Source organism: Bombina bombina, unplaced genomic scaffold (assembly GCF_027579735.1).
Source record: "Bombina bombina isolate aBomBom1 unplaced genomic scaffold, aBomBom1.pri scaffold_2261, whole genome shotgun sequence".
In the NCBI taxonomy this organism is placed as follows: domain Eukaryota; kingdom Metazoa; phylum Chordata; class Amphibia; order Anura; family Bombinatoridae; genus Bombina; species Bombina bombina.
The window spans coordinates 14,155-33,011 of NW_026511004.1; the positions used below are offsets into that span (position 1 = coordinate 14,155).

General features: G+C 43.0%; 1 protein-coding gene across 1 annotated transcript; it reads left to right on the plus strand.

Moving 5' to 3' along the window:
* Positions 1 to 1,559: 1,559 nt before the first annotated feature.
* PTCD1 (pentatricopeptide repeat domain 1) lies at positions 1,560 to 16,592 on the plus strand (the record flags this gene model as incomplete). The annotated part of the gene is given in 8 exon segments (XM_053696403.1): positions 1,560 to 2,106; positions 2,186 to 2,326; positions 2,949 to 3,167; positions 4,002 to 4,103; positions 4,444 to 5,115; positions 15,955 to 16,005; positions 16,007 to 16,072; positions 16,410 to 16,592. Coding segments are annotated over 8 exon segments (1,887 nt in total), but the record flags the coding sequence as incomplete, so codon positions are not given.
* Between the last annotated feature and the right edge of the window lie 2,265 nt (positions 16,593 to 18,857).

Below are 18,857 nucleotides of genomic sequence, written 5' to 3' on the forward strand. Positions count from 1 at the left end.
TATGTAGTGATACAATAGGGTGTATGAGAGGGACATTATGTAGTGATACAATAGGGTGTATGAGGGGACATTATGTAGTGATACAATAGGGTGTATGAGAGGGACATTATGTAGTGATACAATAGGGTGTATGAGGGGACATTATGTTGTGATACAATAGGGTGTATGAGGGGGACATTATGTAGTGATACAATAGGGTGTATGAGGGGGACATTATGTAGTGATACAATAGGGTGTATGAGGGGACATTATGTAGTGATACAATAGGGTGTATGAGGGGGGACATTATGTAGTGATACAATAGGGTGTATGAGGGGACATTATGTAGTGATACAATAGGGTGTATGAGGGGACATTATATAGTGATACAATAGGGTGTATGAGGGGACATTATGTAGTGATACAATAGGGTGTATGAGAGGGACATTATGTAGTGATACAATAGGGTGTATGAGAGGGACATTATGTAGTGATACAATAGGGTGTATGAGGGGACATTATGTAGTGATACAATAGGGTGTATGAGGGGACATTATGTTGTGATACAATAGGGTGTATGAGGGGGACATTATATAGTGGTGTATGTGGGTCAGTGTGTAGTGGGGTAATATGGTGTTTGGGGGTCAGTGTGTAGTGAGCTAATAGGGGTGTATGGGGGTCAGTGTGTATTGGGGTAATAGTGTGTATGGGGGTCAGTGTGTATTGGGGTAATAGAGTGTATGGGGGTCATTGTGTTTTGGGGTAATAGTGTGTATGGGGATCAGTGTGTATTGGGCAATAGTGTGTATAAGGGTCAGTGTGTATGGGGGTCAGTGTGTATTGGGGTAATAGTGTGTATGGGGTCAGTGTGTATTGGGGTAATAGTGTGTATTGGGGTAATAGTGTGTATGGGGGTCAGTATGTATTGGGGTAATAGTGTGTATGGGGGTCAGTATGTTTTGGGGTAATAGTGTGTATGGGGGTCAGTATGTATTGGGGTAATAGAGTGTATGGGGGTCAGTGTGTATTGGGTAATAGTGTGTATGGGGGTCAGTGTGTATTGGGGTAATAGTGTGTATTGGGGTAATAGTGTGTATGGGGGTCAGTGTGTATGGGGGTAATAGTGTGTATGGGGGTAATAGTGTGTATGGGGGTAATAGTGTGTATGGGGGTAATAGTGTGTATGGGGGTAATAGTGTGTATTGGGGTAATAGTGTGTATTGGGGTAATAGTGTGTATGGGGGTAATAGTGTGTATGGTGTCAGTGTGTATTGGGGTAATAGTGTGTATGGGGTCAGTGTGTATTTGGGTAATAGTGTGTATGGGGGTCAGTGTGTATGGGGGTCAGTGTGTATGGGGGTAATAGTGTGTATGGGGGTCAGTGTGTATTGGGGTAATAGTGTGTATGGGGGTAATAGTGTGTATGGTGGTAATAGTGTGTATTGGGGTAATAGTGTGTATGGGGTCAGTGTGTATTGGGGTAATAGTGTGTATGGGGGTCAGTGTGTATGGGGTCAGTGTGTATTGGGGTAATAGTGTGTATGGGGTCAGTGTGTAAACTGTGCCATAAAACTAATTAATACAATCCCTCTATAGGTGCAGGTATAATCTATGTCTAAGCTCACCTTGCTTCTTTTATGCAGGTTCTGAGATTTGCTTTATAGCCAGTGAACCATGAAGCTGCTGCACGTTCTCACTCGATCCCTGGCTTCAGGACGTTTTTGTGGGTCACAAACCATGTTTAGGAGAGTTTGGGTGGTTCAGGGCTTGGGACCTTGGAATTTGCAGCGTATTTCATGTGAACGGAAGGGGACCACCGTGACCCTGAGGTGCTTCAGTTCCTCACATTCTGCTCCTCAGCGGTCAGGAGGTGCTGACACAAAAGTTTTTCCTAAACAAGGAGCTACTGCTGGTGCAGACTTACATGAGGCAACAGAGGACGATTTTGGGACTTTGTCAGAAAAGTATTCATCAAGAGTGTCGTTTAAGAAAACGTCTCCAGAGCTGCATAACTTAAACTACTCTGAAGAAGAAGATGATGTGGCTCAGCAAGTGCAGAGGAGGGGCCGGAGGAACACGCCATACTGGTATTTCTTACAATGTAAGGCCAGACTAAAAGAGGACAAGGTGAGACCCCTCTCCTGTAAGTGACAGTGAAGCCCCTCAGTGCGTTATGCATCACTAACCCCTTCTCCCTTGTGTACAGCTGGCCGCGGCTCTGGAGCTGTTTGAGGTAAAAATGCTGCAGGAAGATCGACTCCAGCCAGAGGAGAGTAACTACACCGTTCTTATAGGCGGTTGCGGGAGAGCCGGCTACATAAAGAAAGCCTTCCGCTTGTACTCAGATGTACGTATGATTACTTTAATCTAGGTCACTGGGCCACCTTCCCATCTATACCTCTAGGTCTCACTGGGGCAAACACCATCCACACTTCTAATGCTCACTGAGCCACCACACCAGCCATACCTTTTGGGCTTACTGGGCCAACAGACCAGCCAAACCTCTAGGGCTCCTTGAGCTACCACACCAGCAAAAGCTCTAGGCTTTATTGAGCCACCAGCCAGGTTAGAGAGCCTAGTGCTCTCTTGGGCCACATCCTGAGCCAAACCTTTAGTGATTGGTTGACCCCACCCAAATCTCTAGGGATTACCAAGACACTTCACCAGCCTGACCTCTAGGGATCATTGTGTCGCATTCTCAGCCAAACCTCTATGGCTTACTGAGCCACTACACTGGAAATCCTTCAGGGTTTACTGGGCCACATACTCTGCCAGACCTCTTTGGCTCACCAGGCCACCTCACCAGCTAAACACTAGGGCTCACCACACGTCCCCACTTATGCCTTTAGTGTTGTTTTAGCTTCCGTGCTATAATCTGCTGGCTCAGCAACCTCTGAGTACTGAAGCAATGATGCTCACATTGTAACGTTCACACCTTGTTTACCTTTATCTAATTTCCCACATTTTAGATGAAAAAGCGAGGGATACAACCCACTGATGCCACTTACACTGCACTATTTAACGCATGTGCAGAGTCCCCCTGGAAAGACTCTGGCCTCCAACACGCTATGAAACTACGAGAGGAGCTGAAGGCCAAGAACATCCAGCTAAACGTGATCACGTACCAGAGCTTGATGAAAGTGTGCGCAATGTGCTCTGATCTGCACAGCTGCTTCCAGATTTTGAAGGTAAAGGAAAAAACAAAGTGAGAAAATCTTAGTGAGTTTTCAAATTAACTTAAAAATAAAATCTGGTAATAAAACAAATCTCCATTTGCTGGTACCTTCTGGTCAGATTCACTGAAATAGAAAATGCGCTGAAGAGATGTCAGTGAATGTCATAATGTGTACAGTAAGGAGCACATGTCACTTTGTTTTTTGACATTTTCGCTTCACTAGTGCAGCTGGGTCATATCCAGGTTCTCAGAGGCAGTAATTCTACTTCTGGGTCAATGGGCGAGATAGCAGTAACAGAAAGCACGGCTTATATGGGCAGTGATTCCTTCCTGGGGCCAGAAGGGGGAATGTGAAGTAATTCTGAGCTCCTCGGGGGTTGAGAGTGATGAGATGGGCGGTAATTATAGCTCTGCAGAAGATGGACCTAAGACTGCAGCAGGGAGCTTGGAGCTGAAGTCGAGGTAATAGGAATGTACGGGCAAAGGAAGGAATGGGCAGGAATTCCGGTAAATTTGGGTCATTAGAGGATAACATGAACAGGTACCTTGGAGATTTCTGGGGTGACTACAGTAACAAATATCCGATACATTCAGTCTCAAGCAGCAGTAAGATACAACTACTAGGTGAATAAATAGACTGTGGTATTCACATAATGTATAACAATGTGTCACCTAGAATTGTATCACTGGCTTTTATAAAACACCGATATCTTGTTTGGCTCATGAGAAAACACGCAGTTGACTCCTAAGCTTCAGGTTTTCATAATAAGCAAACAGCATCTCGGTGCACTCTGTAACTGTTGTGTAGAACAGGCCGGGCTGACATGTTCCCTTTTCTCTTGTAAAGGAAATTGTGCATAAAGGTCACATCATCACCAGTGACACGTTTAACATCCTTCTCATGGCCTGTATCAATGACAGGGATCTGGGCTTCCGATACACCCTGCAGGTAACATCATTACTCTCACACAGCTCTCTCCTTACCACTGTCTGTGAGCTCATTCCGAACACCCACTCAGGTCTTCTTGTTTGTGTCCTGTGTCAATGAGCCCTTCATTTGTAATTGCTCAGGGCGCTGTACCCTTCAAGCTCTGCATCTTGGCATATTCATTGCTTTGCTCTTTAATGCCATTCATCCACTCTGTTAACATCCCACTGTGCCTGCAAACTGTTCTGTGCTTCTACCCTTGCCCCCCCTGCTCGTCCAACACCATTACTTTTCTCCCCTTTCTACTGCACTCCTATTCAGGTTCTACTTGTACAGTAACTAAAGTTTTCCTCATGAGCAGGTCTGGAGACAGATGCTTTCACTTGGAATAAAGCCTGATAGTAACACGTACAACCTGCTTCTTCGTGCCACCAGAGATTGTGGGATTGGCGACACAGCTGTAGCTTCGCAATTACTACTGAGGCCCAATAAAGAATCTCCTCGGAAAATAGAGGCTAGCGTTGGCAGACGAGCTCCAAAGAAAAAATATCTGCATGCTCCAACTGAGCAAGATGTGGAGGTGATGGAGCAGCAACTGTTTGTGGCGCCCCTGGCTGACAAGGAATGTAATTCACCAGGGTCAGAGCTCAGTCCCAGGAATCTCAAGCTCCCCACAGACTTGGTACCACTTGATTGTCAGATAGCTCTCCCTATAACTAACCAGCGTTTCCCAAACCTACTAGACATGCAGGTAAATACAAAGGCTGCGGTCACTTTAGGGACTGTGTCTGACCCAGCTGACCGACTTGCTTTGATTGGAGGTGTGGATGGGATCCTGCAGAAGATGCAAGATGGCAACGTGTCACTGAGTATTAAAACCTTCACCCTCCTGGCTGAAGTAACAAAGCCGGACAGCCAGTCTGATTACAATTTGCTCAGGATCATGGACTCCATAAAAATACGACCAGACCTGACCTTTTTCAACACATTGGTGCGAAAGAGGAGTAAACTAGTGAACCTGAAATCTGCAAAGGTGAGAAAAAGTGCTAATATACCAGTAAATACCAGGCAAAGAGAGGCACAGGGCACGTCTATTAGCCAGTAAATAAGGCGCTAATATACCAGTAAATACCAGGCAAAGAGAGGCACAGGGCACGTCTATTCACCAGTAAATAAGGCGCTAATATACTATTAGGTACTAGGCAGGGAGAGGCACAGGGCACTTTTATTCACCAGTAAATAAGGCGCTAATATACCAGCAGGTACCAGGCAAAGAAAGGCACAGGGCATGTTTACTAACCAGTAAATAAGGCGCTAATATACTATTAGGTACCAGGCAGGGAGAGGCACAGGGCACGTTTATTCACCAGTAAATAAGGCGCTAATATACCAGCAGGTACCAGGCAGAGAGAGGCACAGGGCACATTTAGTCACCAGTAAATAAGGCACTAATATACCAGCAGGTACCAGGCAGGGAGAGGCACAGGGCACTTTTATTCACCAGTAAATAAGGCGCTAATATACCAGCAGGTACCAGGCAGGGAGAGGCACAGGGCACGTTTATTCACCAGTAAATAAGGCGCTAATATACCAGCAGGTACCAGGCAGAGAGAGGCACAGGGCACATTTATTCACCAGTAAATAAGGCGCTAATATACCAGCAGGTACCAGACAGAGAGAGGCACAGGGCGCTTTTATTCACCAGTAAATAAGGCGCTAATATACCAGCAGGTACCAGGTAGGGAGAGGCACAGGGCACGTTTATTCACCAGTAAATAAGGTGCTAATATACCAGCAAGTAGCAGGCAGGGAGAGGCACAGGGCACATTTAGTCACCAGTAAATAAGGCGCTAATATACCAGCAGGTACCAGGCAGGGAGAGGCACAGGGCACATTTATTCACCAGTAAATAAGGCGCTAATATACTATTAGGTACTAGGCAGGGAGAGGCACAGGGCACTTTTATTCACCAGTAAATAAGGCGCTAATATACTATTAGGTACCAGGCAGGGAGAGGCACAGGGCACGTTTATTAACCAGTAAATAAGGCGCTAATATACCAGCAGGTACCAGGCAGAGAGAGGCACAGGGCACATTTAGTCACCAGTAAATAAGGCGCTAATATACCAGCAGGTACCAGGCAGGGAGAGGCACAGGGCACGTTTATTCACCAGTAAATAAGGCGCTAATATACCAGCAGGTACCAGGCAGAGAGAGGCACAGGGCACATTTATTCACCAGTAAATAAGGCGCTAATATACCAGCAGGTACCAGACAGAGAGAGGCACAGGGCTCTTTTATTCACCAGTAAATAAGGCGCTAATATACCAGCAGGTACCAGGTAGGGAGAGGCACAGGGCACGTTTATTCACCAGTAAATAAGGCGCTAATATACTATTAGGTACCAGGCTGGGAGAGGCACAGGGCACGTTTATTCACCAGTAAATAAGGTGCTAATATACCAGCAAGTAGCAGGCAGGGAGAGGCACAGGGCACATTTAGTCACCAGTAAATAAGGCGCTAATATACCAGCAGGTACCAGGCAGGGAGAGGCACACAGGGCACATTTATTCACCAGTAAATAAGGCGCTAATATACTATTAGGTACTAGGCAGGGAGAGGCACAGGGCACTTTTATTCACCAGTAAATAAGGCGCTAATATACTATTAGGTACCAGGCAGGGAGAGGCACAGGGCACGTTTATTAACCAGTAAATAAGGCGCTAATATACCAGCAGGTACCAGGCAGGGAGAGGCACAGGGCACGTTTATTAACCAGTAAATAAGGCGCTAATATACCAGCAGGTACCAGGCAGAGAGAGGCACAGGGCACATTTATTCACCAGTAAATAAGGCGCTAATATACCAGCAGGTACCAGACAGAGAGAGGCACAGGGCGCTTTTATTCACCAGTAAATAAGGCGCTAATATACCAGCAGGTACCAGGCAGGGTGAGGCACACGGCACGTTTATTCACCAGTAAATAAGGCGCTAATATACCAGCAGGTACCAGGCAGAGAGAGGCACAGGGCACATTTAGTCACCAGTAAATAAGGCACTAATATACCAGCAGGTACCAGGCAGGGAGAGGCACAGGGCACATTTAGTCACCAGTAAATAAGGCACTAATATACCAGCAGGTACCAGACAGAGAGAGGCACAGGGCACATTTAGTCACCAGTAAATAAGGTGCTAATATACAAGCAGGTACCAGACAGAGAGAGGCACAGGGCACGTTTATTCACCAGTAAATAAGGTGCTAATATACCAGCAAGTAGCAGGCAGGGAGAGGCACAGGGCACATTTAGTCACCAGTAAATAAGGCGCTAATATACCAGCAGGTACCAGACAGAGAGAGGCACAGGGCACATTTAGCCACCAGTAAATAAGGTGCTAATATACCAGCAGGTACCAGGCAGAGAGAGGCACAGGGCACGTTTATTCACCAGTAAATAAGACGCTAATATACCAGCAAGTACCAGGCTGGGAGAGGCACAGGGCACGTTTATTCACAAGTAAATAGGGCGCTAATATACCAGCAAGTACCAGGCTGGGAGAGGCACAGGGCACGTTTATTCACAAGTAAATAGGGCGCTAATATACCAGCAAGTACCAGGCTGGGAGAGGCACAGGGCACGTTTATTCACAAGTAAATAGGGCGCTAATATACCAGCAGGTACCAGACGGAGAGGCACAGGGCACATTTAGTCACCAGTAAATAAGGCGCTAATATACCAGCAAGTACCAGGCTGGGAGAGGCACAGGGCACGTTTATTCACAAGTAAATAGGGCGCTAATATACCAGCAGGTACCAGGCAAAGAGAGGCACAGGGCACGTTTAGTCACCAGTAAATAAGGCGCTAATATACCAGCAGGTATCAGGCAGGGAGAGGCACAGGGCACGTTTAGTCACAAGTAAATAGGGCGCTAATATACCAGCAGGTATCAGGCAGAGAGAGGCACAGGGCACATTTAGTCACCAGTAAATAAGGCGCTAATATACCAGCAGGTATCAGGCAGAGAGAGGCACAGGGCACATTTAGTCACCAGTAAATAAGGCGCTAATATACTATTAGGTACCAGGCAGGGAGAGGCACAGGGCACGTTTATTCACCAGTAAATAAGGCGCTAATATACTATTAGGTACCAGGCAGGGAGAGGCACAGGGCACGTTTATTCACCAGTAAATAAGGCGCTAATATACCAGCAGGTACCAGGCAGGGAGAGGCACAGGGCACGTTTATTCACCAGTAAATAAGGCGCTAATATACCAGCAGGTACCAGGCAGGGAGAGGCACAGGGCACGTTTATTCACCAGTAAATAAGGTGCTAATATACCAGCAGGTACCAGGCAAGGAGAGGCACAGGGCACGTTTAGTCACCAGTAAATAAGGCGGTAATATACCAGCAGGTACCAGGCAGGGAGAGGCACAGGGCACGTTTAGTCACCAGTAAATAAGGCGCTAATATACCAGCAGGTACCAGGCAGGGAAAGGCACAGGGCACATTTATTCACCAGTAAATAAGGCGCTAATATACTATTAGGTACCAGGCAGGGAGAGGCACAGGGCACTTTTATTCACCAGTAAATAAGGCGCTAATATACCAGCAGGTACCAGGCAGAGAGAGGCACAGGGCACATTTATTCACCAGTAAATAAGGCGCTAATATACCAGCAGGTACCAGACAGAGAGAGGCACAGGGCGCTTTTATTCACCAGTAAATAAGGCGCTAATATACTAGCAGGTACCAGACAGGGAGAGGCACAGGGCACGTTTAGTCACCAGTAAATAAGGCTCTAATATACCAGCAGGTACCAGGCAGGGAGAGGCACAGGGCACGTTTATTCACCAGTAAATAAGGCGCTAATATACCAGTAGATATCAGGCTGGGAGAGGCACAGGGCACGTTTATTCACCAGTAAATAAGGCGCTAATATACCAGCAGGTATCAGGCAGGGAGAGGCACAGGGCACGTTTATTCACCAGTAAATAGGGCGCTAATATACCAGCAGGTATCAGACGGAGAGGCACAGGGCACGTTTAGTCACCAGTAAATAAGGCGCTAATATACCAGCAGGTACCAGGCAGGGAGAGGCACAGGGCACATTTATTCACCAGTAAATAAGGCCCTAATATACCAGCAGGTACCAGGCTGGGAGAGGCACAGGGCACGTTTATTCACAAGTAAATAAGGCGCTAATATACCAGTAGATATCAGGCTGGGAGAGGCACAGGGCACGTTTATTCACCAGTAAATAAGGCGGTAATATACCAGCAGGTACCAGGCAGGGAGAGGCACAGGGCACGTCTATTCACCAGTAAATAAGGCGGTAATATACCAGCAGGTACCAGGCAGGGAGAGGCACAGGGCACGTTTATTCACCAGTAAATAAGGCGCTAATATACCAGCAGGTACCAGGCAAAGAGAGGCACAGGGCACGTTTATTCACCAGTAAATAAGGCGGTAATATACCAGCAGGTACCAGGCAGAGAGAGGCACAGGGCACATTTAGTCACCAGTAAATAAGGCGCTAATATACCAGCAGGTACCAGACGGAGAGGCACAGGGCACATTTAGTCACCAGTAAATAAGGCGCTAATATACCAGCAGGTACCAGGCAGGGAGAGGCACAGGGCACATTTAGTCACCAGTAAATAAGGCGCTAATATACCAGCAGGTACCAGGCAGGGAGAGGCACAGGGCACGTTTATTCACCAGTAAATAAGGCGCTAATATACCAGCAGGTACCAGGCAGAGAGAGGCACAGGGCACATTTAGTCACCAGTAAATAAGGCGCTAATATACCAGCAGGTACCAGACGGAGAGGCACAGGGCACATTTAGTCACCAGTAAATAAGGCGCTAATATACCAGCAGGTACCAGGCAGGGAGAGGCACAGGGCACATTTAGTCACCAGTAAATAAGGCGCTAATATACCAGCAGGTACCAGGCAGGGAGAGGCACAGGGCACGTTTATTCACCAGTAAATAAGGCGCTAATATACCAGCAGGTACCAGGCAGAGAGAGGCACAGGGCACATTTAGTCACCAGTAAATAAGGCGCTAATATACCAGCAGGTACCAGACGGAGAGGCACAGGGCACATTTAGTCACCAGTAAATAAGGCGCTAATATACCAGCAGGTACCAGGCAGGGAGAGGCACAGGGCACGTTTATTCACCAGTAAATAAGGCGCTAATATACCAGCAGGTTTTATCTCTGGTTATAGCCTCACTTACACAGGTCAGGTTAGTGACGGTCATTATGTTAGTATAAAGTACATTGTTTTATCTCTGGTTATGGCCTCACTTACACAGGTCAGGTTAGTGACGGTCATTATGTTAGTATAAAGTACATTGTTTTATCTCTGGTTATGGCCTCACTTACACACAGGTCAGGTTAGTGACGGTCATTATGTTAGTATAAAGTACATTGTTTTATCTCTGGTTATGGCCTCACTTACACACAGGTCAGGTTAGTGACGGTCATTATGTTAGTATAAAGTACATTGTTTTATCTCTGGTTATGGCCTCACTTACACACAGGTCAGGTTAGTGACGGTCATTATGTTAGTATAAAGTACATTGTTTTATCTCTGGTTATGGCCTCACTTACACACAGGTCAGGTTAGTGACGGTCATTATGTTAGTATAAAGTACATTGTTTTATCTCTGGTTATGGTCTCACTTACACAGGTCAGGTTAGTGACGGTCATTATGTTAGTATAAAGTACATTGTTTTATCTCTGGTTATGGTCTCACTTACACACAGGTCAGGCTAGTGACGGTCATTATGTTAGTATAAAGTACATTGTTTTATCTCTGGTTATGGTCTCACTTACACACGTCAGGTTAGTGACGGTCATTATGTTAGTATAAAGTACATTGTTTTATCTCTGGTTATGGCCTCACTTACACAGGTCAGGCTAGTGACGGTCATTATGTTAGTATAAAGTACATTGTTTTATCTCTGGTTATGGTCTCACTTACACACGTCAGGTTAGTGACGGTCATTATGTTAGTATAAAGTACATTGTTTTATCTCTGGTTATGGCCTCACTTACACAGGTCAGGTTAGTGACGGTCATTATGTTAGTATAAAGTACATTGTTTTATCTCTGGTTATAGCCTCACTTACACAGGTCAGGTTAGTGACGGTCATTATGTTAGTATAAAGTACATTGTTTTATCTCTGGTTATGGCCTCACTTACACAGGTCAGGTTAGTGACGGTCATTATGTTAGTATAAAGTACATTGTTTTATCTCTGGTTATGGCCTCACTTACACAGGTCAGGTTAGTGACGGTCATTATGTTAGTATAAAGTACATTGTTTTATCTCTGGTTATAGTCTCACTTACACAGGTCAGGTTAGTGACGGTCATTATGTTAGTATAAAGTACATTGTTTTATCTCTGGTTATGGCCTCACTTACACAGGTCAGGTTAGTGACGGTCATTATGTTAGTATAAAGTGCATTGTTTTATCTCTGGTTATGGTCTCACTTACACAGGTCAGGTTAGTGACGGTCATTATGTTAGTATAAAGTACATTGTTTTATCTCTGGTTATGGTCTCACTTACACAGGTCAGGTTAGTGACGGTCATTATGTTAGTATAAAGTACATTGTTTTATCTCTTGTTATGGCCTCACTTACACAGGTCAGGTTAGTGACGGTCATTATGTTAGTATAAAGTACATTGTTTTATCTCTGGTTATGGTCTCACTTACACACAGGTCAGGCTAGTGACGGTCATTATGTTAGTATAAAGTACATTGTTTTATCTCTGGTTATGGTCTCACTTACACACAGGTCAGGCTAGTGACGGTCATTATGTTAGTATAAAGTACATTGTTTTATCTCTGGTTATGGCCTCACTTACACAGGTCAGGTTAGTGACGGTCATTATGTTAGTATAAAGTACATTGTTTTATCTCTGGTTATGGTCTCACTTACACACACGTCAGGTTAGTGACGGTCATTATGTTAGTATAAAGTACATTGTTTTATCTCTGGTTATGGCCTCACTTACACACAGGTCAGGTTAGTGACGGTCATTATGTTAGTATAAAGTACATTGTTTTATCTCTGGTTATGGCCTCACTTACACACAGGTCAGGTTAGTGACGGTCATTATGTTAGTATAAAGTACATTGTTTTATCTCTGGTTATGGCCTCACTTACACACAGGTCAGGTTAGTGACGGGTCATTATGTTAGTATAAAGTACATTGTTTTATCTCTGGTTATGGCCTCCACTTACACAGGTCAGGTTAGTGACGGTCATTATGTTAGTATAAAGTACATTGTTTTATCTCTGGTTATGGTCTCACTTACACAGGTCAGGTTAGTGACGGTCATTATGTTAGTATAAAGTACATTGTTTTATCTCTGGTTATGGCCTCACTTACACAGGTCAGGTTAGTGACGGTCATTATGTTAGTATAAAGTACATTGTTTTATCTCTGGTTATGGTCTCACTTACACAGGTCAGGTTAGTGACGGTCATTATGTTAGTATAAAGTACATTGTTTTATCTCTTGTTATGGTCTCACTTACACAGGTCAGGTTAGTGACGGTCATTATGTTAGTATAAAGTACATTGTTTTATCTCTTGTTATGGTCTCACTTACACAGGTCAGGCTAGTGACGGTCATTATGTTAGTATAAAGTACATTGTTTTATCTCTGGTTATGGCCTCACTTACACAGGTCAGGTTAGTGACGGTCATTATGTTAGTATAAAGTACATTGTTTTATCTCTGGTTATAGCCTCACTTACACAGGTCAGGTTAGTGACGGTCATTATGTTAGTATAAAGTACATTGTTTTATCTCTGGTTATCAGTCTCACTTCACACAGGTCAGGTAGTGACGGTCATTATGTTAGTATAAAGTACATTGTTTTATCTCTGGTTATGGCCTCACTTACACAGGTCAGGTTAGTGACCGGTCATTATGTTAGTATAAAGTACATTGTTTTATCTCTGGTTATGGTCTCACATTACAACAGGTTCAGGTTAGTGACGGTCATTATGTTAGTATAAAGTACATTGTTTTATCTCTGGTTATCGGTCTCACTTACACAGGTCAGGGTAGTGACGGTCATTATGTTAGTATAAAGTACATTGTTTTATCTCTGGTTATGGCCTCACTTACACAGGTCAGGCTTAGTGTCGGTCATTATGTTAGTATAAAGTACATTGTTTTATCTCTGGTTACTGGTCTCACTTACACAGGTCAGGTATAGTGACGGTTCATTATGTTAGTATAAAGTACATTGTTTTATCTCTGGTTATGGTCTCACTTACACAGGTCAGGTTAGTTGACGGTCATTATGTTAGTATAAAGTACATTGTTTTATCTTGGTTTTAGTCCTCACCTTACACAGGTCAGGTTAGTGATCGGTCATTATGTTAGTATAAAGTACATTGTTTTATCTCTGGTTATGGTCTCACTTACACAGGTCAGGATTAGTGACGGTCATTATGTTAGTATTAAAGCTACATTGTTTTATCTCTTGTTATGGACTCACTTACACACAGGTCAGGTTAGATGACGGTCATTATGTTAGTATAAAGTACATTGTTTTATCTCTGGTTATGGTCTCACTTACACAGGTCAGGTTAAGTGACGGTCATTATGTTAGTATAAAGTACATTGTTTTATCTCTGGTCTATGGCCTCCACTTACACACAGGTCAGGTTAGTGGACGGTCATTATGTTAGTATAAAGTACATTGTTTTATCTGCTTGTTATGGCCTTCACTTACACACAAGGTCGGTTTAGACTGACGGGTCATTTTTGTTTAGTGATAAAGTACACTGTTTTATCTTCTGGTTATGGTCCTCACTTACACAGGTCAGGTTAGTGACGGTCATTATGTTAGTATAAAGTACATGTTTTATCTCTTGTTATGCCTCACTTACCACAGGTCAGGCTTAGTGACGGTCATTATGTTAGTATAAAAGTACATTGTTTTATCTCTGGTTATAGTCTCACTTACACAGGTCAGGTTTAGTGACGGTCATTATGTTAGTATAAAGTACATTGTTTATCTCTGGTTATGGCCTCACTTACACACAGGTAAGGTTAGTGACGGTCATTATGTTAGTATAAAGTACATTGTTTTATCTCTGGTTATGGCCTCACTTACACAGGTTCAGGTTAGTGACGGTTCATATGTTAGTATAAAGTACATTGTTTTATCTCTGGTTATGGCATCACTTACACAGGTCAGGTTAGTGACGGTCATTATGTTAGTATAAAGTACATTGTTTTATCTCTGGTTATCGGCACTCACATACACAGGTTCAGGTTAGTGACGGTCATTATGTTAGTATAAAGTACATTGTTTTATCTCTGGTTATGGCCTCACTTACACACAGGTCAGGTTAGTGACGGTCATTATGTTAGTATAAAGTACATTGTTTTATCTCTGGTTATGGCCTCACTTACACAGGTCAGGTTAGTGACGGTCATTATGTTAGTATAAAGTACATTGTTTTATCTCTGGTTATGGCCTCACTTACACAGGTCAGGTTAGTGACGGTCATTATGTTAGTATAAAGTACATTGTTTTATCTCTTGTTATAGCCTCACTTACACAGGTCAGGTTAGTGACGGTCATTATGTTAGTATAAAGTACATTGTTTTATCTCTGGTTATGGTCTCACTTACACAGGTCAGGTTAGTGACGGTCATTATGTTAGTATAAAGTACATTGTTTTATCTCTGGTTATGGCCTCACTTACACAGGTCAGGTTAGTGACGGTCATTATGTTAGTATAAAGTACATTGTTTTATCTCTGGTTATGGTCTCACTTACACAGGTCAGGTTAGTGACGGTCATTATGTTAGTATAAAGTACATTGTTTTATCTCTGGTTATAGTCTCACTTACACAGGTCAGGTTAGTGACGGTCATTATGTTAGTATAAAGTACATTGTTTTATCTCTGGTTATGGCCTCACTTACACAGGTCAGGTTAGTGACGGTCATTATGTTAGTATAAAGTACATTGTTTTATCTCTGGTTATGGCCTCACTTACACAGGTCAGGTTAGTGACGGTCATTATGTTAGTATAAAGTACATTGTTTTATCTCTGGTTATGGCCTCACTTACACACAGGTCAGGTTAGTGACGGTCATTATGTTAGTATAAAGTACATTGTTTTATCTCTGGTTATGGCCTCACTTACACAGGTCAGGTTAGTGACGGTCATTATGTTAGTATAAAGTACATTGTTTTATCTCTGGTTATAGCCTCACTTACACAGGTCAGGTTAGTGACGGTCATTATGTTAGTATAAAGTACATTGTTTTATCTCTGGTTATGGCCTCACTTACACACAGGTCAGGTTAGTGACGGTCATTATGTTAGTATAAAGTACATTGTTTTATCTCTGGTTATGGCCTCACTTACACACAGGTCAGGTTAGTGACGGTCATTATGTTAGTATAAAGTACATTGTTTTATCTCTGGTTATAGTCTCACTTACACAGGTCAGGTTAGTGACGGTCATTATGTTAGTATAAAGTACATTGTTTTATCTCTGGTTATGGCCTCACTTACACACAGGTCAGGTTAGTGACGGTCATTATGTTAGTATAAAGTACATTGTTTTATCTCTGGTTATGGTCTCACTTACACAGGTCAGGTTAGTGACGGTCATTATGTTAGTATAAAGTACATTGTTTTATCTTTGGTTATGGCCTCACTTGTCTGCAGGTTTGAGCCCAGATTATCTCCTCCATAAGCCCTAAATGGTTATGATGTTCTACAGCAACACAACATATGCAGTCTGTTTTCTGTGAGACGTGCAGTGTCTGTGTAATATATTTTGTGACCATATTACTGGTTTATAATGTGCAGGAGCTGCTCCCTGTTCTGGGCCAGAGGGCGATTGCGCCAAACATCCAGACCATTCTGTAATCTGGCGATTGGATGTCACAGGAAGGAGGAGGGACTACAGCTGCTGGAAGACATGAGCGTATGTACAGCGTTTGTTTTACCTGTATCACTTATTACACACAAAATAACACAATTCTGCATCCTGTAGCTTTGCATAATACAGTTGCAGAGCTTTGGCTTAGGCGGTCACTGAGGCCCGCTGCACTCTTTGTCGGCAACGGATGTTACTTATTTAGCTAAAGAAGGAAAAAGTAAAAATATATTTTTTTTTTATTGCTAAAACCTTCCATTTTGACTTCCCGCGCCCCTTTAAAGTTCATGTTCACCTTATGTCTCTTGTAGAAACTGAGGAGCTATGGAGGTTCCTTAGGGTCTGAGCCCTCCTGAATTGCCACTCACTGCCATGTTTGTTTCAGATTGCTGGAGTGCAGCCCAACACTCATGTCTACAGTGCCCTGATTAATGCTGCCATTAAGCGGTTGGATTATATCTATCTCACTGATCTCTTGCGAGACATGAAGAAGAGGAACGTAGCCCCCAATGAAGTAGTGATCCGCCAACTGGAATTTGCTGCGCAGTATCCTCCAGGATTTGATAGAGTAAGTGTACACTTATTAGATGCTGTAGGGGATACCGCTATCACATTGTGTGTATATATATATATATATTTATGTATTTGTATTTTTTACTCTTATCAGTACGGTGAGGTCCTGCAGGCAAATTATAGCTTGAGAGCTGTTTATGTCTCTATGCAGGGTTTTAGATATGAAGGAGAGACACCTACATATAATATCATGTAATATAATGCTAAAAAAGCTCCCAGCGAGTCTCCATACCAGAGGGAAATTGATCATTAGGCCCTTTAGAGAGAACAATGGAAAAACATAATTTACGTAAGAACTTACCTTATAAACTCATTTCTTTCATATTGGCAAGAGTCCATGAGCTAGTGACGTATGGGATATACAGTCCTACCAGGAGGGTCAAAGTTTCCCAAACCTCAAAATGCCTATAAATAGACCCCTCACCACACCCACAATTCAGTTTAACAAATAGCCAAGAAGTGGGGTGATAAAAATAGGAATAAAAAGCATCAACAAAGGAATTTGGAAATAATTGTGCTTTATACAAAAAAATAACCACCATAAAAAGGATGGGCCTCATGGACTCTTGCCAATATGAAAGAAATGAATTTATCAGGTAAGTTCTTACATAAATTATGTTTTCTTTCATGTAATTAGCAAGAGTCCATGAGCTAGTGACGTATGGGATAGCAAATACCCAAGATCTGGAACACCACGCAAGAGTCACTAGAGAGGGAGGGAAAAAATAAAAACAGCCATTTTTCGCTGTAGAGAATAAATCCACAACCCAAAATATAAGTTTATTCTCATAAATGAAAGAAAAAAACTTAAAACATAAGCAGAAGAATCAAAATGAAATAGCTGCCTGAAGAACTGTTCTACCAAAAACTGCTTCCGAAGAAGCAAATACATCAAAATGATAGAATTTAGTAAATGTATGCAAAGAAGACCAAGTTGCTGCTTTGCAAATCTGATCAACTGAAGCTTCATTCTTAAAAGCCCACGAAGTGGAGACTGATCTAGTAGAATGAGCTGTAATCCTCTGAGGCGTGGCTTAACCCAACTCCAAATAAGCGTGATGAATCAAAAGCTTTAACCACGAAGCCAAGGAAACAGCAGAAGCCTTCTGACCTTTCCTAGAACCAGAAAAGATAACAAATAGACTAGAAGTCTTCCTGAAATCTTTAGTAGCTTCAACATAATATTTCAAAGCTCTCACCATATCTAAAGAATGTAAGGATCTTTCCAAAGAATTTTTAGGATTAGGACACAAGGAAGGGACAACAATTTCTCTATTAATGTTGTTAGAATTCACAACCTTTAGGTAAGAATTGAAATGAAGTCCACAAAACCGCCTTATCCTGATGAAAAATCAGAAAAGGAGATTCACAAGAGAGAGCAGATAGCTCAGAAACTCATCTAGCAGAAGAGATGGCCAAAAGGAACAACACTTTCCAAGAAAGTAGTTAAATGTCCAAAGAATGCATAGGTTCAAATGGAGGAGCCTGTAAAGCCCTCAGAACCAAATTAAGACTCCAAGGAGGAGAGATTCATTTAACCCTTTGAGTGCTAAGCACTTTCCCACCTGGGTGCTAAGATTATTTAATTTTTTTTTAATTTTTAAATTTTTTGAACAATTTGTTTTAACTTTTTTTTTCAGACCCCGAATACTTACACTGTTGAAATGGTTAGGCGATTACCTTTCCAATGGTGGGTCTTGGGGGTCTGTAGCTGCTTAGATGCCTGAGATACAGGCTTCTAAGCAGCATGCCCCCTGCTCCTATACTTAACATTGTTAAGTATAAATAAAGTTGCGCGGTGACGTCATCACGTTATTGCGCATGACATCACCATGCAAAAGTGAAGCCCCGGCAATGCCTGTCACTCTAACGGCATGATCGCCAGGGTAGGAGCGGGTGGGAGCCCCCAGATCTCCCTCAAGGTGGGAGAGTGCTAGTGAAGGCTCTGAGCCGTCATTAGCACCAGACTGGGAAACTCTGACGGCTCAGAGCCGTCATTAGCACTCAAAGGGTTATTAATGACAGGCTTGATACGAACCAAAGCCTGAACAAAACAGTGAATATCAGGAAGCTTAGCAATCTTTCTATGAAATAAAACAGAAAGATCAAAGGTGACCCTTGTCTGAGGAATCAAAGAACTTTTTGGAAAATTGATCCTCCAACCATGTAATCGAAGAAACAACACTAGTTGATTCATGTGAGATTCTGCAGTATGTAAAGACTGAGCTAGTACCAAGATATCGTCCAAATAAGGAAACAC